The sequence below is a fragment of the Astatotilapia calliptera genome, chromosome 15 (assembly GCF_964374335.1).
Source record: "Astatotilapia calliptera chromosome 15, fAstCal68.1, whole genome shotgun sequence".
Lineage (NCBI taxonomy): Eukaryota > Metazoa > Chordata > Actinopteri > Cichliformes > Cichlidae > Astatotilapia > Astatotilapia calliptera.
The window spans coordinates 2,460,728-2,483,252 of record NC_137436.1 but is presented as its reverse complement, the minus strand read 5'-3'; the positions used below and the strand labels follow the sequence as shown (position 1 = coordinate 2,483,252).

The following is a 22,525-nucleotide window of genomic DNA, read 5'->3' as shown; positions in this document are numbered from 1 at the left end:
TTCATCTTTGATAGTGTGAGAAATTTAATGCCTTTCTTTCTTGCTTGCTAATCTCTCTTTATCTGTTATTTTCCTCCTTTTTTGTACATATATGATAATCCACATATATGTGAACCTCTCTGTTTCTTTTCTGACAATGTTAAATTTAAACTGCTAATTTGTTGCGAATCACAATTGCGATGTTATTTTTATTATGACCCCCCCCCCCTCCTCCTTTTTAAATTAGAACAAAACTTCCTCTTTTCTCTATGAACTAATTAGCGTTTCGTAAACAGCAGAAGGCTCTTAAGATTGGGTATCAAAACCATGCAGCTGCACTGAGATTTTCATAGAGAAAAAAGAGAAGCTGCCTCGAAAAACTGCTAATCCTGGCCCCGATCTGAAAACACTGCTTTCCAAAACTGTTTCCGTGCCGATCTCGAACATCCACCTGTGAAGTTAAGCGCTTGTCTCCGATTGGAAATTGGGATCGAATAGATTAACGAGTCTGAATTCTTTTTTTGTGCATGGCAAAAGAAGTTGCAGCTTAGGGTTTGTAAAACTGTCAGTGTTGAGAGTGCTGTTCTCTTTTGTAGATGGGCATGTATATGCTCATTGTTTGTATATCCCCATCCCTTCCTTACAGCCAAAAGCTCTAATGCCGCCCGACCGCTTCGTGCCGCCTTTACATGGACATGGCAACTGATGTACACGTTCACCCCCATCTATGTCATTTCCTTCCTAGTATGTTCATAGGTCCCACCCCGTCTCACACTCCCTCCTCCCGAAACCCCCTTTACGTAGAGATTCTAAGATATGTACAGTCATCCAATTTGTTCGTAGCTGACGAGCAAGCTAAAGCCGAGCGAACGAGCAAAAAAAAAAAAAAGAAAAGAATGAGAAAAAAAAAGTCATCTAATCCGGCTGTAGATATTTATGGAGAGACTTATCAATCAAAGCAAGAATTATAGATATACTGTTTTCTTTTTTCTAATAAAATGATTCTGAAAAATCCAAAAATAACAACAAAAAAGATCCTGAACAGAATGGTGAAGATTATTTTCATGTCATGATGTGTGGATGTATGTGTTGTTGCCTCCCTGTACCATCCTGTCTAAGAACAAAAGAGAGAAATATATACTTACTTAATCAGAAAATGTTAAAAAGAAACTAACCTAACTTGTCCAAAGGCATTCTTACACAACTTTCTTTTGTAAATTTTTTTTTTCTTCCTGCCAAAATCATGCGGGCAATTTGTTGATGTAAGTTGACAAAACTGATGGTATGCTTTCTTCCTTTGAAAACTGTTTCATCTTTTTTTCGTAGGCTTTTTTTCCGAGCTGACTTTGTTTGGTTTTCTTTCTTTCTTTTTTTAATTTTCCTCTTACTAATCCTTTCTCTAAATAGCTCTATCTGTGGCTTTACTTTGTGAATGTTTCTTACGATGTTTGCTCTAACTCTAAACTCTTTTCGTTTGTTTTTTTTGTAATGCCTTAATTATTATTTCTATTTTTTTTTCCTTTTTCATTTTCTGTTGTGTTCTCTTTCTTTTTCTTTATTGTTCCAAAAGGTTTGCATCTCTTTATAGTGCCCTGTTTGTGAGCCTTTGCAATGTACAAACAATCCACCTTGGCAAGAGGATAAGCAGCTTCAATAGACATCTGAATGTTTCAAAGTCTTTGTAGTCGTCCAACAACAGGTTTAACCAATGAAAGGCAAATGACTTTATTATAAAAGAGGCAGACACATGTGGAAGCATGTCTCTGTCTTTTGATCTTACGTGTGAATAATTAATAACGTCCAACTGCTCTTACAAGCTGTTATAAGCCAGCAAACATTCAGGTGTCTCTGAACTGCCCGGTGACTTTGTGCCACTGTGGTAACTGTAGGGGTCAAAAGGCAAGAGGCTAGGGCAAGTAGGGGAGCCCGCTAATGTCGAGGGAAGGACAGGCTCGCTCATCTCCAGCAGCATTTCAGCTGTGACTGCAGCGAGTAGATCAGTCAGCCAGACCTAAACTTGCCTATCAGCTTCCTAAGAGGTGCGAGATATCGTTTTGGGACTTTGGAGACCCTCCAGCCCAAAGACACAACCTCTCATTTTTCATCATTGTGATGCTTTGTGAAGCTTGTTAGTATTTTCCAGCCCGTGTAGGTCAGCAGGGTTAAAAAGCGTCGCTCCGAGCAGCTACGGTATAAGAAACACCTTACAAATAGTTTCTCATTTCAGACTTAGTTAACTTGCTTTCAGGCCCACTGGCTTGCACTTGAATTGCAAAACCAATGCTAATACCCTCTGCTTCTTTTTTATCCACAGAGCACATCTCTCGGTGCTCATAGTTTTAGGCTAAAAAGGATTTACACTTGAAGATAAATGAAACATGCCTCTTAAAAGCCCGGGCTAGTCATTTATGTGCAGATATATGCAGAATTACGAGGTAGAACTAATACGAGGGCCACAAACTCCACAGCATCACAAGTAATTCCCGCTTTCCTATGCAGCAGCAGCTTATATAGGAATTAATTTGAGGCGTCAGTTTAACGTGGCTCACCCTTGTGCATCCCTCAAAGCCTTTTGATGCAATGTATACTTATTTATGGCTGTTGTTTTCTTTCATTTGGGTCTCGTTTGGTTCTGAGTTTCATTGTTTTTGCACTGGTACAGTGTTTTCTGTTTGATTCTTTCTTTCTTTCTCTTCAGTACTTTTGATTCCCTACGTTGAGCTTTGCTTTTTCTACTTTTCGTTTTCCGATTCTTTTTGGTGCTTGACTGCTTCTTGCTTTGCTGATGGAACGCTTTCTGCCGTCTGACTGGCGCTTGTTTCTGTTTCACTTTCCAGGAGGGGAGCTAGTTATCCCCGTGCTAGTCGAGGACCCCATAGACATCCCTTCTGTATCCACCCGTTCTCCCTTCATCCCCCTCCCCCCAACCCTCCGCCCTGTCCTCACCATTATTGAGACCACCAAAGAATCCTTGGCCATGGCCACTGAGGCGGGGGTACCTTGCTTGTCGGACCGAGGCAGCGATGATTGTGATGATGGTGATGGTGGTGATGATGGTGATGATGATGATGATGATGGCATGGTGATTTCGGGGTTTGGCTCTGGCGAAGCTTTCGACTCTAGCCTGCCCCCGACTGACGATGAAGATTTTTACACCACCTTCTCCCTGGTAACAGATAAGATCTTGACCACATCGGCCTATGAAGGCAGCTACAAAGCCCTCGCGCCCAAGTGGGAGGCCAAGGACTTGAGGCCTAGCAAAGCCTCTGAGGCAGGTAGGACTGCACCCACCTCGCCTCTGCCTGACCTCCGGGGCACGCCGCCGGCGGCGGTCCCCTCGGACACGCCACCCAAGCTGCCTGCCGGGAAAATGAACAACCGCGAGGTAAAACCCCCGCAGCCGGACATGGTCCTGGTGTCACTGCCCACATCCTTCGATCTGGACGGCACCAAGCCACGAGGCCCCTTCATCACCTCGCCCATGCTGCGCACGGTGCCTGCCGCCCTGCCCACGGTGCCCGGCGTGCAGCGGGTGCCCCCGGGGGCCTCGGAGGTGGTCCGGGAATCCAGCAGTACCACGGGCATGGTGGTGGGCATTGTCTCAGCCGCCGCCCTCTGCATCCTCATTCTCCTCTACGCCATGTACAAGTACAGGAACAGGGAGGAGGGTTCCTACCAGGTGGACGAAACACGCAACTACATCAGCAACTCGGCGCAAACCAACGGCGCTGTGGTGAAGGATAAAGCACCCAGCGGCAGCGCCAAAGGCAGCGCCAGTAGCAAGAGACCGAAAGACAAGGACAAGGAATATTATGTATAGAAATCCAGTCATTTCCCGACCCATAAAGCTACAAACTGTTTGGAACAAAGTTAAGAACACTTTGACAGTACCATATTGGCAACTGTGATTTAAAAAGAATCAAATCTCTTTAGAACTCGAGACTTACTGAGTCGCAGAAACATTTACAAAAAAGAACTTTGGCTTATGGAAGCACACTTACTATTGTAAGCATTACAGAGAGACAATGCAGTAACAGCTGCACCGGGACTCAGCGTGGACACTTTTAAGGAGTCCCTGCTGGAGACATCCGGCAGTGTGAATAACATCACTTTAACACCCACACGACCCCAAGTGACTGTCTAAGAGGTGTGTGATCCTTGGAGTTCTGACGACCTTGTCCATTGTAACCCTGTAAAATATGATCACTGTCATTTCGGCCATTCTGAGCATGCATGTGAGGTGTATGTGACGTGGTGCTGGCATCTTGTGTAAGTGAGGGACCTCAAGAAACAATGATTGTTGGGGAAAGTTGGAAGTCAAACCCTGATTTTGCGTTACAAAGCGGTTTCATTAAATGTAGCTTTCATGGATGCGATGTGAGGTAACGTATACGTGTTTCTTGTTTTTCTTTTATTATTTTTTATTTATTCAATCAATCAGTAGTTTGTTCATTTATATATTGAGTTTCACTTTTTTGTTTTCTTTAGTTTGTTTTTCTAAGGATGATGGCCAGTCAGGGTCGACTAGGCAGAGCTCAGCAGGATGTAATACAGTAATGTATTTCAATATTTTTCTCCCCCCGCCCTCACGTCTCAGTTAAGGATTGGACTGCTATGCAGGGCATCCAAATTCTAGACGGCATTCAAGCGTGCAAGAGTGGATCCACCAGGCAAACTGTACAATGTTAATTCTCAGAGTTTCAAACGTCTGATAGCATTTTTCTTCTTTTCCCTTTTCATTTGATTTCTTTTTATTGTTTCGGTCGTTCCTCTGTTTCCTTTTACCGATATGACGCCGTGGCAAAAATGCATTACCATAAAATGTGTCTGATGAAGATGTAATTGTCACAATCTTAACGAAGAAAAACAAACACAGGCTGAAGATTTACTCCGGTGTGATTCTAGCTGTTCAGACGACTGTGTCAAAAACATGTTTACATATTTTATTACATCTAGCCGTCGTGCTTTGCAGGTCAAATGTTGTACAGAAGATTCCAGTTCCTGTTGAGTTATTTTTTATCCTCTTCTTGTATAGATGGACCGTTTGATTTGATTTTTCTGCTGTAGCAACATGACTGGAAAAAGGAAAACAGCAAACAAAACGAAGCATTTTTATTCTTTTGCCTGGAGATGAGAAAGTGATGTGCACAGGAACATTTGTTTAGGCAGGGAACAAATGCTGTTAGACCACAAGTCTGGTCTCCCTGGATGGTGTTTGTCTTCAGTCGCATGAATATTTGACCACCGGAAGCCGTCAGTCGGAGAGAAGACGCCTCCCTCAGATCTTGTCTTAGGGACTCCTCCTTATTCTGAAGTTGCTTTCATCATGTCATTTATTTATTTTTTTATTGGAAATTCAAAAAAAATGAAACGAGAATAAAGACAGATTATGATGGATTTGGAGATCTATTGCTAGAACTTTACTGGCTTACAGATGTTTTTTACTTTGTTCCTTTTTTCTGTCTTTTTTTTTTTTTACTGTATCGTCTTGTCTGATCAGCTCGTCACTTTTTTGCATTCGATTTTTTTCTGTCGTTGTATAGCTAATTTCATGTCTCATTTATACGACATTATCTTCCGACAATATGTCGGGTTTTTCTTTTTTAATGTCATTTATTTATTGCTGAAATTATTTGTCCTCTTCTGTTTTCATGCAAATCAGTCGGTGTGTATGTTCACTTTGATTTTTTGTGTTGGTACTTGGCTTTTTCAGCCAGTTTAATTATCGTCTTCTGCTTCTCCTTTTTGACTCCAAACAATTCCCAGAAATAAAAAAGGAAAAAGTTGTTCCCAAACTTATTTTGGGTGGTTAGACTGCAGGATGCTGTCACTCGCTTCGTCCCTGTTGTGCTAAGAAAGACGGGAGACGACGCTGAAAGAGGATGGAGATAGATTCTATCTGAGGCCATTCGCCGAAGCGCAGTTTCTCATCCATTTGTTATCACTTCGCTGATTTCCTTTTATACCAAAAAGTGGCACCATTTCTATTCAAATGAAGTCCGGAGCGGAGCAGCTCAACGTTATCATTTACCTATAGATGATTATGCAAATTCATACACTGCTCATTGATGCAACAAGAGAAAAAGGGATGAGGGGAGAGAATGATTATTAGAGGGTCCAGAGTCTTCACAACACTAGAGGAATGGCTTTGGGTTTTAGAGTTGAGTCTTTGTGAGAGCGCGCAGCCAAATGAGATTCTTCACGACCATATGGCCGGGTTATGAGCTACTCAATGGCGGCAGCACCTGCTTTCCCAGCTCGTTTTTACACTGTCCATATTTCGTGCAAATGGGCCTTCACAGAGCTGGTCATTAACTTGCAATAGCCCATTGATGTAGGATATCAGAGTGCCGTGTGTGAGTATATCCAGCTCACACAATGACTACATATTAACTCATTCATCCTCCCAGGCTATGGGAACAAGGAGGCCAGCAGGGGTTTCGTTCAGCTGAAGGAGGAGTGCCTTTTTTATTATTATTATTATTTATATATTCAGAGGCAGAGGGATTCTTCTTTTCAGTCCTCCGCCAAAAATCAGAGGAAATTTGCTCTGCATAAGTCAACACAATAAAAAGTTAATGCGCAAGCAAACGGCATTCATTTTAACAAGCAGCGACATTCACTCCTCACTTCATCCTGCTGCCAAAAGGCGAGCGGCAAAATCACCGTGAGAAGGGCGCCACTCGTATAACAAACCCCATTCGGCTCAGTTCGCCTCAGCTTTACGGTGCACGCTGGTGTTTTGCACTCTCACTGCTCTCGTATTTAAAACATTGCAAGCAGCTGATCTTTGCAAAAAACTGTCAAACGACAAAGGTTCAAGGTTCTTTATTTGTCACATGCATAGTTATACAAGTATAACACACAGTGAAATGTAACCTGACACTGGGGGGGGTGACACCATCTATTCTGCACCAAATAGCAGAGAGAGTTAGCAACTTAGTGGTTAGTTTTATTTATATAGCGCCAAATCATAGCAACGGTTGCCTCAGTGTGACGCGACAAATACAGAAAACCCCAATGAACAGATGACCCCCTCTGAGCACTTGGCGACAGTGGGAAGGAAAAACTCCCTTTTTACAGGAAGAAACCTCTGGTAGCACCAGGCTCAGGGATCCTGGTGGTTGCCTCTCTAACTTTCTCCAAACTGTCCCTCAAAGCACTCATTTCTAATCCTGTCCACCAGGAAGAGATTTTACGAACATCTTTGCATCTTTAACTCTGCTGCCGCCAGCTGACCCCTCGTGTAACATATCTAAGAAAAGGACATATCCAGTTTATAAGAGCATGCCCTCCAAACAAATCGATGGCCACCCCAATATATTTTGTTTTCATTATTATAGGCCTAGTCGTAAAGACCAGGTCGCTGGTTGGTTGCCTTAAAATATAAGTCAGCTGTTTCACCAGTGTCTTCTCCCATGGTTGATGTCAGCTCTATCTTACACTTTAGCTGGAGGCCCACAGAACCTGCAGCAGATGGAAATGCTACAGTGTTTCAAGGCTTGTTATCCTCCTGTTACATCACAAGTAACATTTTAACCAGGACACCAAGAACACTGCACACTTTTTGTGACTTGTAAAACAAACCGCACTGTCCTGTCTGACTCTAAAGGTACCATAATTTCCTAAATGGACTTTGTACTATGATAAATAGGATTTAAAAGTAGATACTGAGACCATAAGCTCATCAGACAAGGATTTACTGAGGTCATATTAATAAGACATAGGTTCATTTTCTCGTAGACTTCTGTGCAATGAGATTTCTATTTGCAAGCAGTTGAGTCGCCACCTGCTGGCCACTGCAAAGAACGTGAGTTTCATGCAGTTCCACACTTAGCTGGTTCTCGTTGGTTTGTGTAGTTCAGGCTCACTCCAGGCTGTGATTTAGCTCTGTTTTGTACTTGATTCAACAGGATATTAGCAGCAATTAAATGTCTTTAACTGTGATAATTGTTTAGGTTTTTCTAAGAGAGAAATCTGATCTTTATAATCTTTATATCGCCGTTCACCATTCGCTCCTTTATAAGCTCTTTTTTTTTTTTTTTAAATCACTAAATATTTATCTGGTCTTCTTTTTTATTGAGCCGGAGGCTGCAGAGCACCGTGCACCAGGGGCAGAACTTCTCTACCTTTATCTCTCAGCTGTCAGAGCTGATTTATGTTCAGGAACGTCTGTCACAGCCTCTTAGCCTCATTTACAAGATTACACTGGAATGTGAATCTCAGTCTAATTGCAAGCTTGTTTGTAAAGAAAGGAGGCTGGTTTCATGGCAGTCAACAAGCAGAAAATCCCCTTAATCCAAAATATAACTGTCTTCTGCATATTTTTATGACGTGCTGATAAAAAGTCATTTTTTCTCTCCACACTGCAGAGGCCAGAGATTAAAATAAAAGGCCAGCACTGTGAGCCACTTAACATGACACTTAGCAATAACATCGAGAGAAATGAGAAGCAAAACAAACACCGGGGAAGGTAATTACAGCATAAATCACAGCAGGAAATACAGAGGGTAAAGAAAAAGCGCTCTTATTTTAGTCAAATATTTTCCCAAATAAAGAACAAGTAAATATTTGCAGTTATCGTGATCCAAATGAATACCCCCCTCCCCCCCAACAAGCAGCGTGTAGAAAAAAGAAACCGGGTTTAAAACATTTAGGTGGTGTAATGCCCACTGGCACACTTACTGAAAACAGTGAGGTATTGTTATTTTCACAACCATTAGTCACTTTCAGGTTTACACCAGCAGGGTGCCAGTGGAGGAAACATATCCATTTGATATTCACAAGCCATTTGCTTACACAGTTGTTGGCTGACAAAGTTTATTGATTGGATTTTATGTGTAGCAACTACTTTTCCTTTTAGTCAAATTAGTAGAAGTAGATTACATCAATCCCTCTGATGTCGGCTGGATAATTCATATCTTAATTGACAGAAAAACAATTTACATTTGCTAATGGCTTTTCCAAATGGGTTGCTGCGTGCATTTGACTGCATTAGCTTTGCTTTCGCGCCGTATAGGGCCCGTGGAACGACAGCGAGGGAGCAGCACAGCTCCCGTTGGTGCATTTAAAGGCCGACAGTTGACCTGTCATGAAATTTTACTTCAACTAATGAAGTGGTTAATTCCACTTAAAAGCTTTATGCCATGTTTTTTTCCCTTTCACATAAACAGCAGCTTTATAAGGGCAGCACATCAGCCCTTTTGCTGATTACAGGTGGAATGTGTTTTGCTGCTTCCCACACTGGAGCAGGATGCTGTAAAACACCTTTGCGCACTGGGAACGTCTGCAGCTGTGGCATTTTATAGATCCCCTGTATAGATTGTAGAGATGCAGGATCTCGGTAAACATTCAGGAGAGATGCTGTATCCTCCCCGGGAACGAAGCAAAGCAGCTGTGAAGGCGACGGTGATCAGTCCTGACAGGTAAAATATGAGCCTGCTGACCTTAACTTATGAAGGGCGCACACGCACGTTGACACACACTCACCCACACACACACAACAAAAAGATGAGCGTGTCTCTGTGGGTGTAGGTGTGCATATCCATTAGGTATGCTTAAGCCATATCAAAGTTTGCAGAAAAATGGCTTAGCGGTTGTGCTCGTGTGGGTTAAGCATTCATATTCATATGTCTCAGTGGGTGCACGCTGTGATACATTAGCAGAATAGTCAGGTGTACATATATGTGTGTGTGTATATATATATATACTAAATTCACTGTCTCGTTGTGAGGGGCACACCACCTCCTATTCTTCTGCTCCATCACTGTGCAGCCAAAGCTTTCAGTTAGCTCCTCAGCCCTAATTAACTGCCAAGATATGAATGTGCTAATCGGGGCTCTAAATCTTCACTTCCATCGACAAAAGCTTTTACAGGCTGTCACCGCTGCATGATAAACAGGGGGGCTGCTGCTTTCTCGACCAGTGGACACAGTGCCATCTAGGGACCGCCTCCAGGACCTCAGGAGTTTTAACACGTGAAGGTATTTGTTTCCATGCATACATAATCATAATGGCATGAGTATATATACTTTTTTATTTGGTGCCATTTATTTTTATAGACTAAAATCACAAATAATTTCCAGACACTTTATTAAGCTGTAAGGTCGCATTATTGGCAAAAAACTCAGTTTGACGAGAGGAAACCTTTGGTGGAAGCGGGCTCCGGTGAGCTCCCCATGGAGGAACTAGGACATCCTGATAATGGATGGCATTAGGACCGTCCAGCCTAACTTTCAATTCAGTTTTATTCCTACAGTAAGGTAAAGACCCTACAATAATACAAAGAAAACAATTGTATGACCCCCTCTGAGCAAACACTGACTGTGGGAAGGAAAAACTCCGTTTTAACAGGAAGAAACCTCCAGCAGATCCAGGTTCAGGGAGGGGCGGGGCCATCTGCCGCAAGTGTTAAGATGAGGAGAAGAAGAGCGGACAGAGACATACTGTTGGAGAGGCAGATAGTAACTAATAATTAAACGCAGAGAGGTGTATAAACACATCGTGAGCAAAAAAAGTAAGTGAAGAAGAAACACTCCAGGCATCATGGGATCCCACAGCAGCCTGGACCTATTGCAGCGTACCCTTGGTAGGATTCAGTGTCACCTGATCTACTATATGCTATAACAAAAAATACTCTTGGAGCCGCAAGTAAGCCAGCAGTCTGAGAACCAGACTGCTGCCTCTAATCTGGTGATCTGGTACGACAAGGTCATTAAGATGAGATAAGATGGGCCTGATTATTCAAGACCTTTTATGTGAGCAGCAGGATTTTAAATTCAATTCTGGATTTAACAGGAAACCAGTGAAGAGAAGCTAATATAGAAGAAATATGTTACCTCTTTCTGGTCCCTGTTAGTATTTTTACTGCAGCATTTTGAATCAACTGATGTCGTTTCAGTTAGTTTTTTATGTTAAGGCATAAACACCTGCTGTTCCCTGCAGTTTAACTAATTGGTGACACTGTCTAAGTGAAGCACGTATAATGTAAACAGAACTGGTCCTAGCACTGAACCCTGTGGAACTCCATAATTAACGTCAGTGTGTGAAGGATAGTGTCCATTTATTTAAACAAACTGGAGTCTATTAGTCTATTAGATTTTGCAATATTGTGCAGCAGACAGAGTGAAGTCCCTAAAAGGTTTATATTAATATATTTTGGTCAGAAATTCTTTACAGTTGCACTGACGCGAGTTTAGAGCCAAATACAACAACTTCAGTTTTATCAGAATTTAGATGTAAACAATTTTCAGTCTTCCAGGCCTAAATGTCTTTAAGACACCATGTGATTTGTTTCACCTGCTTCCACAGAGAAATTTATGTGGTATATGTCACCTGCAATGCAATTAAAATGTACTGAGGCCTAAGACCAGGATTACATTAGAAACAGTGGTATTTTAGCTCACTGGTTGAGCAGGCACCCTTATAGCATTTGGCTGGAATGCCACGGCTTACGTTCAAGTCTGACGTGTCTGTGTTTCCAATCGTATTCACTGAAGGCAAAAAACCCTCAAAAAAAAAAAAAAAAAAAAATCAGACCTGGCATAGAGCCCTGTGGAACTCCATGAGTAGTTTCCGTGTGCATACAGGAGTCACTGTTTGCACAAACATAAAAATATTTTTTGTGAAGGTTTGAAGACTTGAAATCAGGATTGAGAGTACACAGAAGCAGAGAAACGGCTCTAGTGAAAATTACCAGACAAGGGAGTTAAATGTTTTTACAGACTACAACCTAGCATTAAGATTTAAACTTCTTTTGTCTGATCGATCTCTTTGAGCATTTTAGTGAAATACATCTACTCTGTTTTAATTTACTGACACTGGAGAAATATTACCATAACATTGAATTGATTACTACTGAGGTGGAACAAAATTCAAGCAGGCTAGTTTCCTCGGATGAATCTTGGCTGCAAAAGATACAGGAGAGAGGAGCCGTGCACCAAAACAGCGCTCCGCTGTTGCTCTGCAGTCAGGAACATCAGCAGGCTTGTGATGATAGAGGTGTGCGATGCCAGAGGAGGGTGTGTGAGTACGTGGGTGCACATTTATACTGTATGTCTGCATCTCCATCTGTAAGTGTCAGCGAGTCATGTTCAAAACTCTGTGAGTTAGTGCGCGCGCTGTATCCGCTGCCTGGGGAGACAGGCCTCGTATCCAAGCTTGACAGTGTGATTGGATCCAGTGAGAATCCCAATGAAGCAATAAGTATCTCAGCGTCAGCTCTGCTCCCTGGGGTTTCTGTGCGCAGCCCACAGGCCCGGGCCCAGCCCTTCCTGTTCAGTCCAGATGGAAAGTGAGGCGGGGTGGGATCTGGGGATGAAGAAAGGCAAGTGAACTTCAAACCCTTTCAGCTACTGTGAAGGTGACTGCAGCAAAACAGGCAGCAATGGATGGATGGATGAGGGTATGGGAGGTCTTTGAACTAATTTGGAAACACCAAATGTAAAAAAAGAAAAGTAATTTTTATCACTACTATAACAAAAACTGGGACATGAATTTGACTCCTAAATTCAGATACTTTTGTTTCACGTCAGCCTGTTTTTAATTGACAGACAGCTGAAGAATTCTCTCTCTCTGAGTTGAGATGTGGTCCTGATTGGTTGGGGCCCTGTGGAGCTGTGGTCCCAAAAGATAATATCGTGTCATTTGATTTTTACTACAATAACTTTCTGTAATAATTAGGGACATCAGCAACCGTCACACATTTTACAGCACCCACAATTTGTTAAGCTAGCAGCAGCGACCTGAAAGCAATCAGCATCAACCAGTGCAGCCAGTTGTTTCTTTTGCTTAGTTATTGTTGTGGTTTAACATCTGGCTATGGTTTAGAGCAGTGTGTGTCATTATGGGTGTACATCGAATGGTCATAAAGAGGCTCATCAGCAAACGTAAGCAGCATGCTAGCTAGCATTTTGTAGGCAAAACTGACTCATGTTTAAGAAACACCAAAGGACATTAGTGTTGTTTAACACAATTTAGACATGCTGTATGTAAAAACACTACATCCACACTCTTTGCTCTGGAAACAACCGTAAAAAGTTATTTAATCTGTTTAGCATTTACTTACAGCGAGCAAAGACAAACCTCCAGGCTGAACCGCAACCAGGAAGTAATGGCTCTCTTACTGCACATCGCTCCTCCCACAGAAACCTACTGCATAGGTTATTTATGAAAGCTGCTGTTATAATCTTTACATTGTAAGTTAAGTAACTTAAAGTGCTGTCACCTCCAGTTACAAAAAAAGGAAAAATAAAGAAGCGTATCCTGTTAACATCAGATTAATGTTATAAAAAACTGTATTTTAAACCCACTGACCATTTCCTAACTTTACCAATGAAGCAGACCTGCTCCTATTCAAGATTACAGGGAGCCAACTTACCATTTAAATACAAGCACCAAACGGCAGATATCATAGGAAGTGTAGCTTTCCTCACACATCCCCATTATTTGACATAGATGTCCACCCATCCACAGATTTAAGTGTTAATTAAGCATTAATCTCCCCATTCTCCACCGTGCCAGCTTTTCTTTAAACATCATTTCCCCACAGCTGTTCCAATCTGTCTAAGGTAGCCAAATTCTATTCCTGCCTGTTCCAGTTGGTCACTCATATCGCGGCAGCTGCACAGAGCAGGTTTCGTCATTTGTTTTGTGTATTTCACCGAAACACTTTCAAAATCAGTGCTGTATGAAATTAAAGTATAATAAACTAATTAGAAATGTGCACAGGTGAAATCTAAAGAGAAGTTCATGCTCTGCAGAGGGGCCTGGGAGCCAGTACCCTTATCTCCCCTCTGCAGGCTACACACACACACACTCGTGTGATGCAGGGAGTGATAATGACACTGAAGCTATGGCTAGTACAGCTACATCACTCAAGTTAATTCACAGCTAGGTCGTAGCATTTCCCCACCAGTTGCTGTGAGCCTATGCAGGGCTGCTCCATATGATTTAACACAGGTCCTCACAAATGATGACACTTGATTGTTGCATAAAGGACGCCATGAGGCTCCTGCTCACCGTGCCAGGAGAGGTCATTGTGACATCACCGCTGGCAGCCTGAATAGCTGCTCCTCCACCTGTCTGCCATTAAACATGGAAATCACTGCACTCATCCGTGACTGTTGAATATTCAGTGAGCAAACACAGTGTACAGCACTTCATCTTATTTTAAAATGGGTTATAAATACAAATTGTTGCACAACAATTGCACAAAAACATGATTTTTTTTCTCCCCTAAGCCCAGGAGAAAATGAGGTTGATACGGAGACTCAGCTGCAATAACCCATTCACTTATTGAACGACAGCGGCTGGATACACTCTCAGCCTCCGGGCTTAAACGAAAAAGCAGAGCATGGCTGCCTGATTGAATGGGTTTGTAATGCAAGCCAAATAGGTTTGTTCTAATGGGAATCAGCCTTGGTGACGGCTGCAGAGGCTTACGCTAGCACTATAACAGCAGTAAGCAGAAGGGGCAAACACCCCATTGCTTCTTGATTGGCTCTGAGAGGCAGAAGCAATACTAAGGGTTTGCTGTGTTTACTAATGGTCGTTTTAGTGGGGTAATATTCAATGAGCCTTAACTTTAGGAATCTGTAGTTCAGAGAAAAGGTGCAAGTTTGTGTTGCGTGCGTGTGTCACTTCCCGCTCATGATCACATGTCTGTGCAACTTAATTAGGTCCAAAGTCTGCTCTGGTTTTAACACTGGACATCCTGCTGTCCTGCCTTGAGCCATACAAACTTTTGACGAGCTGGAGTGATGCAGAGGTCGCCCAGTGATCTGAATGTCCCGTAGAGGTAAGAAAGGTAAGAAGTTCATACTATAAGGTAGAGACGGTACGATGTTGGTGAAGTTCAACAATCCACCAAAAACCTCTAGAAGTAGGCACTTGGCAACAGTGGGGAGGAAGAACTCTTTTTGAACAGGAAGTGACATCCAGCAGAAGCAGATTCAGGGAGGGACATCCATCTGCTGCAGTGGGGATGGAGGGAAAACTTGGAGACAAAAGATTAGCAGCTGTGACACAACAAACATCTCACAATGGAGACAGAATGGAGGGCGGAGCCTTCAGCTTTCAGACAGCTCTATCCAGTTTGGCTTTGGGCGACAGACACCCTCTCTACTTTTAAGATTAGGCTTCAAACCTTTCTTTCTGATAAAGCTTATAGTTAGGGCTGGATCAGGTGACCCTGAATCCTCCCTTAGAGCTGCTGCAATAGGCCTAAGCTGCTGCAGACTTCCCATGATGCACTGAGTTCACTCAGTTCTTTTTATTCCAGTTTGACTCTGCATTTAATCATTAGTTATTCTTCTTCTCTGCACTTCCTCCGACGGTGTGTCTTTTGTCCCGTCTTGGTTCTCTTCTCCCTCTTGGCTGCCCCTCCCCCTCCCTGAGCTTCGTTCTGCCGGAGGATTCTTCCTGTTAAAAGGAAGTTCTTTCTTACCGCTGTTGCTCATTGGGCATTGGAGTGAACATTGTTTTGCTGTTGGTGTTGGATTGCAGACATCCTGTTTAAGTGATAAGCTTGCTCTTTCTTTGTTGTCAGACTCTGTGACAACTCCACAACACCATAAAACAGAGAGAGAACCCCAACCATCAGATGATGCCTTATGATGAAGCACTTGGTGAAAGTGGGGAGTGAGAACCTTATTTCCACAGGAAGAGAACTCCAGGAGAAGCAGCCTCGGGGAGGGGCAGTCGTCTGCCACGATCAGGCATGAGGAAAGTTTTTCTTGGAGATAAAATAACCCAGGCATGACTCTTGGCAGTCACCAGTGAACCAGTGCATGTCACATACTAGAAAATGTTTCCTTTCATGCATTTATTTTGTCTTTACATTTTTTACATTTAAACAATTTTTATTTGCCAAGATTTTTCATTTATCGCCCTGTTGTCATACTACCGTGAACATTTTTGCTTTTACAGACCAGAATCGTCTTCTGCAACCATGATGCAACTGAGGTAAAACATATAAAGAGAGAAATTAACAAAATAAAACAAAACCTATCTATGTTTCTTTTAGTAGGATTGTCATGGGTTTGATTCACCCTTTCACTCAGCTCTATAACATTGGTGATCATTTGTATGTGCATGCTTTCCTTCGGCATATGTAGGAACAGATTGGAGGGTCAGAGCTGATGTCAGCACATGGGGGTGGAGGAGTGGGGGGTGTCTGCCTCCTAATTAGCCACAGACCGGAGGGAGCACTGAGGGGGCAAAGGTGAAGAGTTGAGCTGCAGGACACCGAGGCTGCAGCAAAGAGGAGGGTTAGCAACATTCTCATGCAGTTGCATCACATTCATGTGAGCAGAGATGTCATTAGTGTTTGTGTGCCATTGTCAGCTCTGAACATGCATCATGTATGTATGAGAATCAAAGAGCAGGTCCTCGTGACCTGATCTGAATACTGCTGGCAGATGTTAAATAACTCTCACTGTCACACTGCTGCAATCTCTTTGACAAGTGCAGACAGATGTGCGTTCAGTTTCTCATACATGTGCAAATGCAGATTATAGACTCTTTTTTTTTTTTTTTACATTTAGAGAGTGCATTTGCTGGAAAACACAAACCAGAGGAGCGCTCTGAATTTATTCATTACCACCCCAACGTGACAAACTGGAGCAAAGCTGGACTAATGATGGGACAGAATGCAAATGTGGGGAAACTTCGTCTGCTGGGAGCAGCAGGCCTGATCTATGAGTTTGCATGTGTTCTGCAGCCTAATACAGCTCAGATAAGTAGACACTTTCCTCGGGACGTAGCTGCAGCGCAAAGCACATCAGGAAGGCAGCTCGTCCTCGGGTTTGTGCATGCACACATAAGTGAGTGAGCGAGTCGAGCCTGCCAAATGTGATTTATTTAGACAAATGCGAAAATATCAATCCAGTGATGAATGAGCGGCTGGATAAGCAAAACTCTTGAGATTGCTCATCATCTTCAAATTTAAGGCCGAGCACAGGTTCCAGCCCTTACGGAGAACAAATAATACAGCTGATTCTCGTTGTGCTCTCATCTGACAGGTGAAATTGGACTTACACAAACTATTCAGGGTTTTCAATCCGACCGTCTCCGGGTATTTGTTAGACTTTCAGGACTACTTGAGAGATCAGCGTGCGCGTTTAGCGCTAAATCCTATAATTGAACCGACTGCAGCATATCAATACAGAGCAGTAAAAAAAAGAAATGTTTGAGACTCACGTGCACATATGCATTCGATCTGCAGCCGAGTACGTGCTCACAGAGTCAGTCAATAGTTTCTCTGGACCTTGACTTTTCAAATGTGTTCAGAACTTAAGAGGGGAAGCAGGGATTGAGCGGAGGCTTAGTAAAGCTCCACAGTCTGTTTTTGCTGCAGGCTCGGCCGAGCCCCGCTTCTCCTCCACATGCTGCTTCATAAAACATTTTGGCAGACTGGACACATAATTGCCCGCACTGTTTGAAACACTTTGTTTCCTCCACTTCTGTGTTATTAAGTCTAACGAAATCTCTCCTTTCCCCTCCACTTTCACTGTGACGTTTGGGTACGGTGGTATTAGAAGTGCAGTGTGTACAAAACGACAAAACACACTTTTTTATGTAGAGGGGAAAAAAAGAAGCACTTAGCTGTCAATTATTTTTCTTCTCTTAAATATTACAGGCTGCTGCACAAAAGACACCAGCAGGAGCTTTTAAAACAGGGTTTGAGTTAGACAGCTGCTGAACACAGAGCTGCTGTATATGTCTGTTTGCACATTTTTAAAGTACCACCAGAAATTCTGAACTCACTACCAAGCGGTGTCATACATAGTAGAGAGATGCTCATTTTACATTGTGGACCACATACAGCCGACTTTGATGTGAAGTGGCCTGAACCCGATCTGGTAGACTGTCCTTAATTATAGGTTTAGAATATAAAGTTTTCATTAATTCTTTTACCTTTTTGCAGTATGGATGGCAATGGGGTGATAAGATGTAAAACTTACGAAAATACAGTTCAAAGTTCTAAATCTGTGCACTACTTCACATTGGATTGGAGTCTTTGCCGAGCCTGGCAGCACCAGACAAGCCCTAAAACCAACATGCAAAGACAGGCAGGGCAAATTTCATCCTTCATTCTGTAATATAACACTAGATAACAATGAAATGTTTCAAATCGACTTTGTAAAGAAACGTAAAAGCTTAGTGAGACCCCTTTAACCACATTCAAACTTAGCTGGTTAAAACAGTCGGCTCTATTCATCTTCCACACTCTTTAATCCTCACCTCCTTCATTTGTCTATTATTTGATGTTGGCACACACACATTTGATAATTTGTCTAATCCTCATTTCTCCCATGCAAACATTTCCAATTTTGCTAATGATGAAATGATAATGAGATGGGCGTACCCATGCATAAAGAGAGCAGCGGTGCAGTCATCAGCTGCTGCTAACTAACATGAATTCCCTGACTTGCGTAGCTTGACAGGCCAGAGTGAAACACTGAAATCTGCACAAGCTGGTGGGGAAGCAGGCTTCAAAACAACACCTGCTGTCTGCACTTCATTAGGAGGTGAAAGAGGCATCGGCCCCGTGACACTGCTGTACAATCAGAGTGGGCTGAGGGTTTCATCAATCAGCAGAGCTTTATTTGCGTAGCATCAGTCATGCTCAAGTTAATGCGGCTCAAAGCGCGCGGCTGCTGCTATTACGACCAAAAAGATGAAACGGGGAAAAAGAAAAACAATCAAATAGGATAAATGAGTGAATGAAATAATACAACGACTATAAACTGAATGCAATCAGAGGTCGAGTCATAGAGGCTGGTTTTCAGTCACGTTCAGCATCCCAATGCGCTCAGGTAAAGTTTGGGGTCATATCAGATAATAATACGGTGGCCCTGAGAACTGCGGTCAAGTGAGCCCTCACTTACGAAGTCACAGTCCAGCTAGCCGCACCGAAAATGTGGTTGCACTACTCTTACGCATATTACGGTATCGGTGCCGACTGGCTTAGAAACGCAGTCTTTTCTGTCCTGACACTATTGTACTTCACAATCCACTCCCAGTTTTAGTTTATCTCCACTCCTCCCCCTGTGATCCACAGCCCAAATTACTGTATGATTCAGAGAAAATTAACAATGAAATTTACCCAATTTACTCTACTGTACTTTTAATGTCCTCATCTTTGAGCTCAGATTACAGGAAAATTAGAAGAGGTACTGCATAAGGTTAACGTTAAAGCTGGGGCAGAACATTAGTTGTTCCCTACACATTCAGTAAGTACTACTTTAGATCGACATTCCAGGCATATCCTCATGACTGAATACTGAGTATACGTAAGTAAAAAAATCTTTATTAACCTTTGTATTCCAAAACTTTATCATGTTTACAAAGTAATAAAAGGTTATTTATTAAACTCCTCAGGTCATTGAAAGTCTCCTGCACCACTGGGCCATTCGGCTAAATCTGGGGAATAATATCTACATTATGAACCACTACACGAGCGGTGTGATCCTCTGTGGAGAGAGAACTAATCAGGAGACAAAGCTTGTCCAAGGTAAAAAAAAATTAAATATATTCTAGAATTAATTTTTTAAAATTTAATTAATGTCTCAAAATGGAAAAAGTATCGTTGCAAATTTGTAATTAATTCCTAATATGTCAGGTGAACTTCGACAACTACAGAGCCATTTTATCCTTTGTGAACGTTGGAAATGTACATTGGAAGTTTCTGGTTAGTATGAGCAGCATTTCTGTGAAAACAGTTTGTTTCAATAACACATTATTCATAATTTATGTACTTTTTAAATTTATATATCTATCGCAGTACATAAATGCAGATGACAGCTGTCTGTATTTGGTCGATCCGTCAAGAAACTCTTTGGAGCAGGAAGAGTCTGACCGTGCAGCCAAAAGATTCCGGTAATTATGCGTTATTACATGTATATAATATATATAATAACATGAAATATTAGAAAAGTGACAGGAGGACTTAGGAGGTCTTTTTCTAAAGGTGAACGTATGGTTGTAGATTAAAGTTTAATAAAATCTGTGGTTATCAGTTCTTTAAAGAATTTAAAAAAATAATTCAAAATTACTCACATATGTAATTTTAAATAATAAAAAAAACACTGACAGTGTTTAAGCAGTGATACATTTGAGACAGTTAACATTTGTAGATTTAAAAGAACATGTTAATAAGTTTGATACTTCATCTAACATAATGTAGAGCACAGGGCTTTCTGACACACCATTAAAAACAGTGATATGTACTATATGTGTCTTTTTCTGTGTGACTTTTATCTTTCATTATTATATAAATGTGATGTATGTTATGTTCACAAAGTGAATACTTCAAAATGAGGAGGACATGCTACAACAAAACAGACTGGGTGAATGTGAGACTTCGAGGAGGAGTACTGACACATCCATTTCAACGGGATGGTTCTAGCTGCGGAGTAATGGTCATCATGGTATGGCACCACATTGATGCAATAATATTGTTCTGTAAAATTAGATAAGAAGATGGGGTGGGGGAAGTTAAAATAATCTTAAAAGGTTAAATTGTGTAAACAGGAAGTGTAACATTTGCAGATGTTTTCAATTAAAAAATTTTTGTTTTGATTTCAGATGGTCAAAGCAGTAATGGAAGCATTCCCAAATAAACCAGAAATGACATTTTTGACGACAAAAAACGAGATGGCCCAGGCACGAAGGACATTTGCACAGACAATACTTGAGGCCTCTGGTGTGTAATATCTTCTTCAAATGGACATATTTATTTGTGTCAAACTGATGAACACTAACATATATATATATATATATATATATATATATATATATATTATGTTTTAGTATTTGACAGTGACAACAACTGTGCCATGTGTGCAACGGCGAAACCACCTAATCCAGGACCCTCCATCACTGACTGGGTATAGTATTTTTTTAAATAGTTTTATGTTATCTGCAACAAAGTATTTGACTCTGTGTCTTTAAGGATTGTAATTGATTAAAACATAGAATTATTTACTTGATGTGTTTATGAAAGTTCATATGCTTTTGTTTACAGATCCTGTGTGATAACTGCAACCGCTGGTTCCATTCTGAAGGCCTGGACATGACAAATGAACAGCTCAGCAGTGCTCAGAAGACAGAGTGGAAGTGTGTGCTTTGTGTAACCTAATTCCACACGCAGTGAAAGCTACTTGAATAATCTGCTTATAGTTGTTATTGGTGTTTTGAGGAACACATGTGTAAAACACAATGTGTATAACATTCTTGCTTTGTGCACGTACTTCAAGTATTTCCTTTTTGATTTTTTTGGGTTGATTTGTGTGATGACAGATAATGAATAACAATATATCTAAACTGTGTAGTAGTAATATGAGAAATCAGTAATCTGAGTAATGTAATTTTTCACCCTGACCGGTTGCAGCAGATGGCCCCGCCCCTCCCTGAGCCTGGTTCTGCCGGAGGTTTCTTCCTGTTAAAAGGGAGTTTTTCCTTCCCACTGTTGCTCATAGGGGCTCATATGATTGTTGGGTTTTTCTCTGTATGTATTATTGTAAGGTTTAACTTATTATGTAAAGTGCCTTAAGGTGGCTATTGTTGTGATTAAGCACTGAATAAATAATGTCTAAAACTAAAGTTGCTACTTGAGGTGGTGTGTGAATGACATTTTGAAAAATTTTAATTGTGTGTGGAAAGAAATTTCTTGTAGTTAAGCAAATACTTCAATGAACTCATTTTGTTCGGTAATGGATTAGGATTTAATTTTACAGTAATTTTGGCTGTGGATGACAGGGTGAAGAGTGGGGGTCACCCAGAGTCATAATCCAGTGAGATATCTGCGTCACCTCTTCTAGTTTTCCTGTAATCTGAGCTCAAAGATGAGGACATTAAAAGTACAGTAGAGTAAATTGGGTAAATTTCATTATTAATTTTCTCTGAATCATACAGTAATTTGGGCTGTGGATCACAGGGGGAGGAGTGGAGATAAACTAAAACTGGGAGTGGATTGTGAAGTAAAATAGTGTCAGGACAGAAAAGACTGCGTTTCTAAGCCAGTCGGCACCGATACCGTAATATGCGTAAGAGTAGTGCAACCACATTTTCGGTGCGGCTAGCTGGACTGTGACTTCGTAAGTGAGGGCTCACTTGACCGCAGTTCTCAGGGCCACCGTATTATTATCTGATATGACCCCAAACTTTACCTGAGCGCATTGGGATGCTGAACGTGACTGAAAACCAGCCTCTATGACTCGACCTCTGATTGCATTCAGTTTATAGTCGTTGTATTATTTCATTCACTCATTTATCCTATTTGATTGGTTCCCCCCCGTCTCATCTTTTTGGTCGTAATAGCAGCAGCCGCGCTGGAAGCGCGCAGTTACAGTCCAGCCGCGCCGTAATATGCGTAAGAGTAGTGCAACCACATTTTAGGTGCGGCTGGCGGTGCGGCTAGCTTGACTGTGACTTCGTAAGTGAGGGCTCACTTGACCGCAGTCCCTGAGAGGCCAAGCGGACTGCAACAAACACCAGCAGAAAAACGCGGCAAAAGCACTCAAAACACAACGGAAATAGGAAA

The 22,525-nt window shown here is 41.8% G+C and overlaps 1 protein-coding gene and 1 long non-coding RNA gene across 21 annotated transcripts in view; both read left to right on the top strand.

Annotated features, from left to right (window-relative positions):
* The window catches only part of nrxn3b (neurexin 3b), a 321,105-nt gene extending 315,327 nt beyond the window's left edge, over positions 1–5,778 (top strand). For 12 of the 20 annotated variants that reach the window (XM_080289984.1, XM_080289978.1, XM_080289982.1 and 9 more), the window contains one exon: positions 2,817–5,778. In XM_080289984.1, coding sequence (XP_080146110.1) covers positions 2,817–3,799 — 983 coding nt within the window. In that variant the 3' untranslated portion in view covers positions 3,800–5,778. Of the gene's footprint in view, positions 1–625; positions 902–2,816 lie in introns of those variants that run through there. The other 8 variants (XM_080289989.1, XM_080289992.1, XM_080289988.1 and 5 more) reach the window with 2 other exon arrangements.
* A 9,606-nt stretch (positions 5,779–15,384) lies between these two features.
* Positions 15,385–21,579, top strand: LOC113033268 (uncharacterized). Its single transcript, XR_013901928.1, has 7 exons — positions 15,385–19,495; positions 19,604–19,672; positions 19,766–19,860; positions 20,285–20,411; positions 20,569–20,686; positions 20,794–20,870; positions 21,008–21,579. It is a non-coding gene; the product is annotated as an uncharacterized LOC113033268 (long non-coding RNA).
* The last annotated feature ends 946 nt before the right edge of the window (positions 21,580–22,525 follow it).